The sequence below is a fragment of the Lipotes vexillifer genome, unplaced genomic scaffold (genome assembly GCF_000442215.2).
Source record: "Lipotes vexillifer unplaced genomic scaffold, Lipotes_vexillifer_v1.1 scaffold251, whole genome shotgun sequence".
NCBI lineage: Eukaryota > Metazoa > Chordata > Mammalia > Artiodactyla > Lipotidae > Lipotes > Lipotes vexillifer.
This window is the reverse complement of record NW_006770868.1, coordinates 2,826,098-2,837,283: the sequence shown is the minus strand read 5'-3', so window position 1 is coordinate 2,837,283 and position 11,186 is coordinate 2,826,098. Positions and strand designations below refer to the sequence as shown.

At 39.8% G+C, this 11,186-nt stretch overlaps 1 protein-coding gene across 1 annotated transcript in view; it reads right to left on the bottom strand.

Moving 5' to 3' along the window:
- Nucleotides 1-11,186, bottom strand: part of STAU1 (staufen double-stranded RNA binding protein 1) — a 42,292-nt gene that overhangs the window by 21,979 nt on the left and 9,127 nt on the right. Inside the window, exons 7-8 of the mRNA XM_007446394.1 lie at nt 11,122-11,184; nt 512-610 (exon numbers count right to left, since the gene is read on the bottom strand). Coding sequence (XP_007446456.1) covers nt 512-610; nt 11,122-11,184 — 162 coding nt within the window. The remainder of the gene's footprint in view (nt 1-511; nt 611-11,121; nt 11,185-11,186) is intronic.

The following is an 11,186-nucleotide window of genomic DNA, read 5'->3' as shown; positions in this document are numbered from 1 at the left end:
GGTGGGGTTGGGGGGTGGGATGAATTGGGAGATTGGGATTGACATCTATACACTGATGTGTATAAAATGCATAACTAATAAGAACCTGCTGTATTAAAAAAATAAATAAAATTCAAAGAAAAACAAAAATTGGGGGCTTCCCTGGTGGCACAATGGTTGAGAGTCCGCCTGCCGACGCACGGGACATGGGTTCGTACCCTGGTCCGGGAAGATCCCACACGCCACGGAGATGCTAGGCCCGTGAGCCATGGCCGCTGAGCCTACGCGTCCGGAGCCTGTGCTCCGCAACGGGAGAGGCCACAACAGTGAGAGGCCCGTGTACCACCAAAAAAAAAAAAAAAAATTTGTATATTCTTCTGTTAATAAAACATGATTTCTTAAAAATAAATAAAGTTTGAATCTTAAATTTGAAGATTCACATATATATGATTATCATTCCAATGTTATTTAAGAAAAATACAATTCCGATGATGAACACCAACAGTATAATAGATGTGTAAAATAAGCTTACCTCAAAATTCACAGGCAAGTTCCGTTTAAGTGCAATCTCAAACACTTGACTTATTTCAGATTTATTGAGATTTTCTTCTTCTGATTCTCTTCCGTTCACCTAAAGAAAGAATAATTGGTTAGTAGTGAACTCTTGTTAAAGCGGTCAAGATCCCAGTTGTGATGATAAATCTTAAAAGCACTGAAACTAGGCTTTATGGATGCAACAGTAGCCCCGTGAACAGAGCCACATGTGTTCCATGTGTCACTGAAATTAAAAGGTTAAAAAAAAGCGTCCTATCAAACTTTGGCTAGTTTCTACCTCATAAATCCAACATAAACAGTCCACACAAAACAGGCCTTTGGGTACGGATCAGTCTAATCGTGTTGTAGTGAGCCACGGCCGCTCAGGGAGAGGGACTCCCGAAGCCCCCTCAAGGACAGGCAAGCCACATTCTGGAAAAAGTCCAAGTACAGTCTATGTGGGGCATGGCAAGGACAAATGTAAGTCTCTCCACCTAGGTATGTGGGTTTCTTATTTGGACAAAAAAAATCCTTGGAAACCACCTTTTAAAAAAAGTTGCGGTGGAACAATTACAAAACCACCACGTGCCTCATACTTCACTGCTGCTGGCAAAAACGCAAGGTGCAGACTAATAAAGAACCTTGAACAAAAGCTGACTCCAGCTTTCTAACAAGGTTCATTTACAGTCCTCCACAGGCTGCGACTACAGAGGGGCAGAGATCTTCTCTGTGCACACGGACCACATGGGGTCTATACTGTGTGGCAGTGATAATACAAGAAATGAGATAAGCTCAGTAATAGCAAAGTGACCCCAAAACATGGCAAGACAGCTGTGTTTTTCTTATTACTGGGATTCTTTTGTCAAAGAATTTGTAAAATCCTATTTCCAAGATAAGAACTATATAACAGGAACCCAAGGCTGAAATCACTGACTAGGCAAGATGTAGCACCATCCAGGATTTGATTTGTTGTGCATTTCCTTAGGTTTATCAGGTAGATCCTAACCCTAACACAGGATCCGTATTTCAAGCTATAATTAAAAGAAAGAAAACTCTAAATAAAAAAAATAATAATATAATTAAGGATATAATCCTGTATAAGTAAATTTAACCAGACACTGTAATTCTTTCTCTCCTTCCATGATGATAATGTTTTCTTTCCAATCTGGTTTCACTTCACTCACTACCTGGTCAAAACTGTTTGCATAGCAACTTCTGGTGATTAATTAAGCCAAACACACTTTTATGCGTGTTGTTTAAATCATAAGGAGAAAGAGGGCCTGCCTTTTTATGAGTGAATCCTTAAAGCCAGAAATGTTCAAGCAAGGTGTCTTAGAAGGCTAGAGTTCCAAAGAGGTTTGATTTGAAATTTATTTTTTAAATAGGTTTAAACAAGAACAACAAAAAAAATACTGTATTTTAAAAAGTAAGCATGTTCAACAATAGTGCTGAGAAAACCAGATACCACACACACAAAAATGAAGTTGGACTCTTACCTCATACCACATACACAAATTAACTCAAAATGGATCAAAGACCTAAGCATAAGGGCTAAGAGTATAAAGCTTTTAGAAGAAAATACAGGGGAAAAGCTTCATGACACTGGATTTGGGAATGATTTCTTGGATATGACACCAAAAGCATAGGCAACAAAAGAAAACCAACAGGACTTCCCTGGTGGCACAGTGGTTAAGAATATGCCTGCCAATGCAGGGGACACGGGTTCGAGCCCTGGTCCAGGAAGATCCCACATGCCGCGGAGCAACTAAGCCCGTGCACCACAACTACTGAGCCTGCGCTCTAGATCTAGCCCGCGTGCCTAGAGCCCATGCTCCGCGACAAGAGAAGCCACCGCAGTGAGAAGCCCGTGCACCGCAATGGAGAGCAGCCCCCGCTCGCCGCAACTAGAGAAAGCTCGCACACAGCAACGAAGACCAAACACAACCAACAAATAAATTAATTTTTAAAAAAAGAAAACCAATAGATGAATTGGGACTCAAAATTTTAAACTTTTGTACAAAAAGAAACCAAAAAAACTTCAGTACATTGAAGGACACGATTAAGAGAGCAAAGACAACTCACAGAATGGAAGAAAATATTCGCAATCATGTATCTGATAAAGAATTAATGTCCAGAATATAAAAATAACTACAACAACAAACAATGCAATTCAAAAATGGAGAAAGAATTTGAATAGACATTTCTCCAGAGAACATATACAAATGCTCAACATCACTAATCATAGAGAAATGCAAATCAAAACTACAATGGGATACCACTTCACACCCATAAGGACAGCCACAGACAATAGCAAGTGTTGTCAAGAATGTGCAGAAATTGGAATCTTTGTACACTTCTGATGGGAATGTAAAATGGTACAACCTCTGTAGAGAACGGTATGGTGGTTCCTCAAAAAGTTAAACTTAGAATTACAATAAGAGCAACTTCACTGCTAAATATATACTCAGTAGGGACAGATACTTGCACATCAGTGTTCATAACAGCATTATTCACAATAGCCAAAAGATGATAACCACCCAAACATCCATCAACAGATGAATGGATAAACAAAATGTGGAATACTGATGCAATGGAATATTATTACTCAGTCTTAATAAGGAATGGAATTGTGAAACAAGCTACAACATGGATGAATCTCGAAAACATTACGATAAATGAAATAAGCCAGACACAAAAGACAAATATTCACTTATACAAGGTATCCAGAACAGGCAAGTGCGGAGACAGAAGCAGGACAGAGGTTTACAGGGGATGAGGATGGGGGGGAAGGTGGAGTTTTGTTTAATGTGTACAAGAGTTTCTGTGTGAGATGATGAAAACGTTTTGAAGATGGACAGTGGTGATAGTTACATAACATTGAGAATATATTTTATGTCATAGGACTATACACTTAAAAAATGGTTAAAATGGCATCCTTTATATTATCTATATATTTGACCTTAATTTTTTGAAAAGCAACAAAGAAAACTATGTGTTTCATACCAAACAGTAACACACTAGAGACCATCAACACATTAACTTGTGCTAACAGGCTCATTTTTGTACACAAACAAGTTTTCTGACAGCTGTTTATTTGAAGAGTATCCACAGATTTTTTAAATAAATGAGTTATTTTAAAAACTGGTCCACTCTCGTGATAAATAACTATGTCAATGAGAATGTTTTCCTTAGGTGCAACAAGAACCAAATTTGGAAATAAACCAGGTGATGAGGATGATAATATTTCTATTGCCATGCAGGTACCCCAATTTTCATCTTTTGTTCACTATATCAGCTCAATTCCTTTTAACATTTATTCTTAGTTATGACCTATCCCAAACATACAGAAAAGTACAGATAATAACGTAAGAGGCAATTGTGCTGGATTTAACAAATGCCAACACTAGACACTACTGACATCAACTTTTTTTTTGCTTTTATAAGGAAAACAATGAATGAAGCCCTTCTCTCTCTTCTTCCCATAGAAGAGTTAACTGCTATTCTAAAATGGGACTGGACCGCTCCCAGCCATGTGGCTTTTTTTTCCAAATGGACCAAAACAAATATATAGTATAATTTTGTGTTGTGAAAATTCACATAAATCATTCTCATTGATTGCCTTTTATAAATATTCTAAAGTTCAAACTTATAAGTTTTACTAATGAAATGTTATTTTTCTATTTTGCATATTGAGGTTCCACATAAGTCTGATAAAAAACAATGGTCTACTACTAAATTTTAAACTCTCAGCCAGTAGTTCTCAACCATAGCAGCATTAGAATCACTTGGGAGCTTTACAAATACAGATGCCAGAGCCCTGCTCCAGATAAGTGAACTCAAGTTTCTGCAGATACGGCCTGGATATATATATATATATATTTTTTTTTTTGGCTGCGTTGGGCCTTCGTTGCTGCGCGCGGGCTTTCTCTAGTTGTGGTGAGCGGGGGCTACTCTTCGTTGCGGTGCATGGGCTTCTCATTGCGGTGGCTTCTCTTGTTGCAGCGCACGGGCTCTAGGCACGCAGGCTTCAGTAGTTGTGGCTCGCAGGCTCTAGAACGCAGGCTCAATAGTTGTGGCACATGGGCTTATTTGCTCTACAGCATGTGGGATCTTCCTGGACCAGAGTTCAAACCCGTGTCCCCTGCAATGGATTCTTAACCACTGCGCCACCAGGGAAGTCCCAGGATATCGTTTTATATATAGTATTTGATTTTTTTTTTTAAGTCCCCAGGTGATTTTACTAGCAAACAGAGTTGAGATTCACTGCTCGAAGGTATTGCTTCTAAAGGAATTGCAAAAGGGACAAAGCAGCCAGTAAAATAAAAATGCAAAACAGGAAACAGATATACATTTATCTGGAAGTGAGATTATGTTGCTCTTTTACATAAATAATTTTAATATTATCTGGACTGGACAAAATGTTGCAATGGGGGAAGCAGCAAATGACTCAAAACAAATCCACAAATACCATTCCCAGTGAGATGAGGAAAGTGTAGCGGGCCCTCAGTCTTACCTTCATGAAGTGGGAATTACTGTTAACATCAATCCCATAGTGTATGGTTCAGCAATAAAATCTAGGCAACATTAAGAAAAGAAAAAAACACTCTGAACCATGCTTAACCCTCAATATGCCAGGGAAAAATAGTAATCACCATTTACCATCTGGCTCCAATGGGCCCTCTTTATTTTTCTATATTTAAAGACATTTTACAAATAACATACAGAATAAAAGGACAACAAAAGTCATTTCATTAGAGACTTTAATAAAAAATTAAAATAACAAACCTAAGTTTTTATTCCAGGTTTATAGTCAGGAAGGAAGGTACATATACCCAAAATGGGCAAGGTCATTAAATGCAACTAACTGCTCACCAGCTGTCACGCCTGATCTTTGAGCACTGCCCATAGTAACGATGCCAGATTTCAAATCCACCTCCAATGGGTTCTAGCTTATCATGATTCTGATTCTTCTTGTACTGGTATTGTCAAAACACATTACTTTTGAAACTGACTCATAACTTTGTTGAAGGGAGAAAAGCCATCTTCTTTGCTCTGTAATTACTGGGTTGGCCAAACAGTTCGTTCGGTTTTAAGTAAAAATAAAAGACACATTTTTCATTTTCACGCAAGAACATTATTGAACGGATTCACTAACCGAACGAACTTTTTGGCCAACCCAATACAAAATGCTTTCATTTCTAGATTTATAAACACCAAAAGAAGGATCTAATGATTTTTTTTCATTGTTGTATCATCAATTTCCTTCTAATACATACACCTCTTTCTATATGTATCCAGTTATTTTGTGGACATTAAGTGGTGAGAAAACTCTGGTGGCCAAACATCATATAAGATGAGAGAATGCTGCCACACAAATTTTTTAGAAACACAAAACAGGATGGTCCAGTTCTTGTTGCAAAATATTGTGCAGCGAAGTCCTTCCTGTTGAATGACTGACCAGAAGAGAATGCACACTTCTTTTCCATACACCAGAGAAATACATAGTTCACCTGCCGACTCTTCAAGTCTGGGAAAACTTATCTAAGGTATCAACTGAAGACTCCCAGTCTGAGTCACATCAACACTCAATCTCACCATCACCATTAGAGTTTAGAATACTGCTGTTTGTCTCTCTGCATTCATCTTCTGATTTGCCTAATAATGAAAATATCTTCCTCCATCAATTTTCTTCTCTTTGCCAGTACGGATGGAAAAAGAAAAATTCTGAAGTCTCTCCTGAGTTCAACAAAAGCTAAAAGTAGAGTAAAAAGATGGTGTCTCCAGTCTTCTTTTGTATCTTCTTGAAAGATAATGTGATACATTAGGCAATGCAGTAAGAGCATTAAAGGATGATGCAATAATGACAATTATTTCACTACTGTATCATCCACCAGGGATTTCATCATTCTTCCACTTTATTATTATTTTAGTCTTGTTTATTGCATATTTGGGAAAATATGATGAAGAGTGTTGAAATGATATGTAGGAGGACAGCAGCAAAATGTTTTTCAAAGCATAGGAAAATTAAGATTCCAAAGGACCCACATGGACCCAAAGGACCCACATGATCATTTTAAGACAGAAATCATTATTCTACTTTCAAAAATAAGTATGTTTTCTCTTTGTTCTTTTTAAAACCTCTAGAAAAAGAATAGAAGTCATGCAATATCAATTCTTACAGAGGTAGAGAAAGCTCAAAAATGAAAATTGGGTCGAATGGACCCTGATAGTATAATGAAGATTAAGGTCTCCAATTTTAGTTTTAGTCCTACTTAAATATGTCCCTGGCTCAAGTGAAGATAAGAACTCAAGACCAGGAAGAACTGCATTTATTTATTTTTTCAGAAGTAGTATTTAAAAAAAGAAAACTTCAAACAATACAATTTTTTAAAAGTCTGTCCTCTACCACTACCACCAAGAGAAAACTACTTTTAAAGTTTGCTATAAGCTTTAAGATAGAAACTATGCACATGCAAATATATACAGATACATGCACACACAGTTGGCGCTTTTGATTACTTAACACAATCACACTATACACGTAGTAACAGCTCTGGATCATGATTCTCCCCCCCCCCCATTCAATACATTATGGGCCTCCTTTCACATCCACGTAAATAGATATACCACACTCTGATACTCCTGGGATAAATGTATTCATTTATTTAACCATTTCCCTACTAATGGACATATTAGGCTACTTCCTGTTTTCCTCTATTACAGATACTGTAGTTATGACCATCTTACTCCTAACACCTCAACACTGAATAAGTCATCCTTTATTAGCACAAGCCATGGACAGGACAGGAACAGAACAGAATAGAACAGAATAGAGGTGCTTTCCCAACTCAGGACCTCTGCTCAAGCTGCTCCCTCTGCTGGGAATGTACTTCCCCTGCTCTTCTGCTCATCTTCAGTCTGCGCTTAAATGACTCTTCCTCAATGCACCATCAGTACTCCTACCTAAACAAGACATTTTATGCTCTCATGATACTTGCTACTTCCATCCTAGCAATGCACTTTTTGATGATGCTCCATTCAACCAAGCTCCACATGGGGAGGGGCAGTGCTGCTGTTTACCTTTAGGGTCAGCCGAGCATAGTGCCTGTCATCAAGGGACCAAACCACACCTGTCTTAGACAGAAACCACCAGCTTTACTGGGTATATTTTAGAGAAGGTGAATTGATCCACCACATGAGCTAAAAATTTTCAATAGCAAAATGGACAATTTGTTTAAAATGATAATTTCCAGTGCTGGCAGGCTGTGGGCAAACAGGCTGCTCAGGCCCTGTTGTCAGAGGCCTAAAATGGTACCATCTTCCTGGTGGGGAACTTGGCCATATACGTTACCATGCAATTCCACTTCTAGGACTGTGGCTCATAAAAATAATCACGGACGTACACAAAGATTTAACTACAACAATGTTCTTCACTACCTATTTTTATAACAGGAAAAACTGCAAACAACCTAAAAACCAAGCCTCTGTTGCTGAAAAAATAAACTGGTATGCTCACACAATGGAACACTGTGCAGCCATTAACAAGTGCTTAAGGGACATCCCTGGTGGTCCAGTGGTTGAGACTCTGCACTTGCAGTGCAAGGGGTGTGGGTTCGAACCCTGGTCGGGGAACTAAGATCCCACATGCTGTGCAGTGTGGCCAAAAAAAAAAAAAAAAAAACTACTTAGAACCACGTTGAATTTGAGTCCTCCATGGAATTATAAGTAAATGGCATTACAACATATTCATAATGAGCACTTCAGTGAAAAAAAGGTGGTTACTATACAATATCATCCCATTTTTGTGAAACAGGTGCATGTACTTACTTATATGTGCACTGACATCCACAAAAATGTTTACAGTGACTATCTACAAGTGGTAAATTTATACAGCATTTGTTTTTCTTTTTTTTTTGAGTTTTAAAATTTTTATAGTTCACAGGCATTACTTATAAGAAAAAAAATTAAAGCTATCTTTTAAAAATGTCTTTCTCCCCTGCTGCCCACCCTCCAGGGGGCCTGGTAGACCAGGGCCAGCTCATTTAGGTGGGAAGCCAAGTGTTTCACTTATTACCTCAAAGAAAAGGTCATATCCTAGTTAATGACCCTCATTTCTGAAGTCTCTACTTCAAACCATATAGAATTAGAAAAGGGGCAAAGAGGAGGAAACAAGGGGCACAAGTGATGATCATGACTCCCAGCCAAGCTGCTTATAGAACGTCAGGTGAGCTGAGGACAGGGTGTCCACTACAGCCCCCTGACCTCAAGACCTGAGCCAACCAACTGCTCTGTGAGTCACTCTGAGACACTGACGGGAGCTTTCCCTTTGCAGCGATCCAGTGAGTACATACTTCCAAGGAGAATTCCAAGGGGGAAAACTGCCTGGGAAGCACTGAAAATACTTAGGACCTGGGATTCCCATACCCTGACTGTGCTTTAGAGGTACTCTAAGAGCATGTTAAAAAAGAAAATAAAAGCAGGACTTCCCTGGTGGTCCAGTGGTTAAGACTCCACGCTCCCACTGCAGGCAGCGTGGGTTCGATCCCTGGTCAGGGCGCTAAGATCCCACATACCGTGTGGCACAGCCAGAAAAAAAAAAAAGGAAAAAAAGAAAAAGCCAGACTCCTGGCTAGACCCACTGCATTGGAATCTAGATTCATGTGGGTTAGGCCAAGGAATTTTTTTTTAACTTCTCAAGTGATTCTGAAGCAGACAACCCACATACCACTGTTCAGCGATCATTTAACAACTGCTGGCTAGAAGGAACCAAGAAATACCTACTCCATCTGACTCCAATTATATTAGCACCAAAGTCAACTCAAAAAATGAAGCCTCCAAAAATAACTCAGATTTCACTACCTTTGGTGTTTTTAACAAATCTCACCACTGAGAACTTCATCCTTTCACTTCACTAAATTCTCCTCTTCTAAGCTATAGTCCATTCTCCTTTATTTGGTCCTCAGTGGACCCAGGAAACAGATCATCTCTGTTAAAATGCGTGATGACACTCAAGATGGAAATGCACTGCAACAGAAGAAAAACAAAACCTTCCTGCACAGCAGCCATGAAGCCACAGAGCACCACCCTGAGCTGGGTCACCCTGGGGGACAGCTGGACACAATGGACCTCAGCAAGCACCCTGCCAAGGGTCCCTTCAACTTCATACCTATCATCACCCATTTAGCCCAATGTTCTGTGCAAGATCTTCTTATTCTTTGAGGACTTGTTTCTTGAGGAAGAAAAGTCAAATGCTTCCCAGGGATGTTTTCAGGAAGCATTTCATACTATGATTAAACAGAATCATGAAATCTCAGTGTTTTCTAACTCAGTGGGTTTCTCCTGGAACTCTGGACCCTCAATGGCATGGAATCACTGATTTTCTAAGACCCATATTCCTATTTAGTCACAGAGTTCAAATCCTTTACCTATTGTGATAATTTTAAAACACAGCCCCCAAGGGAGTTCCCTGGCAGCCCAGTGATTAGGGCTCCGCACTCTCACTGCCGAGGGCCCAGGTCCAATCCCTGGTTGGGGAACTAAAATTTCATAAGCCGCATGGTGTGGCCAAAAAATAAAACAGCCCCCAGGTTCTTTGATACTCCTCTCATCCAGAAGTGGGGTTCTCAGCATTGTGAACATACTAAAAGTCACTGAACTATATACACTTAAAATGGTTAAAATTGTGAAATTATGTTATGTGAATTTTACCTCAGTACCAAAAGTGAGATTCTGTACCTCCTCTTTTTGAATCTGGGCTCTGTGCCTGCTTGACCTACAGAATATGGTAGAAGTGACGCTGTGCTGACTTCTGGGCCTAGGTCCTAAGAAACTGGCAGCTGTTTCCATTTCCTGTCTTCTAGAACGCTCACCTTTGGAACCTAGCCACCACACTGTGAGGATGTGTAAACAATCTCTGCATAGGTTAACTAGGAGAGGAACTGAGGTCCCCGGACCAAAGCCCCCTCTCAGCTCCCAGGCGACAGCCAGCAACAACTCACCAGCCATGTGAAGGAGCCATCTTGAAAGAGATCCTCCAGCCGCTGCATAGCTGCCTCAGCCCAAGCTACGTGCAGCAGAGACAAGCTCCCCGTGCCAAGCCCTGCCTAAACTGCAGGCTTGTGAGCAAAATAAAGGCCTGTAGGTGTTTAAGCCACTAATTTTTGTGACAGTGTTTTAAGCAGCAATGGATAACTGGCACTTCAAGATAATAAAGAAAGAAAGACTGGTCAAAATGGCTTTAGAAAACCCTCTAACCTGGTACCATAAATCAGAGATTCTGGCAAGCATAATCTTCAGCACCAAAGAATTCTGCCATGCATGTTCTTCACAACTCAAGTGAGTCCACAATCTTTCTAACATGTTCACTCAAAACTATGCCATTGAGCACAAAAGAAGGCACCTGACTTTCTTGCTGAGACATGTTTTTTTAAGGGAGAAGAAAGGCAAGAAAGCTACAGGGTATAAAAACTTGTAAGCTATCAAATAACAAACATAATGGACAACTCTCAATACATCCTCTTAGAGAAAGCAACTTGAGATGGTGTCTTCCCTACCACCTTCCTGCTACACCCAAAGCGTCAAGGAGCTCCAGCTCTGCTCTCTCCTCACCTCCAGCCTCTCGGGTGGGGGCTCGTTCTGCAGGGTCCTCAAAGCTTTTGCAGCAGCGTCGTGGT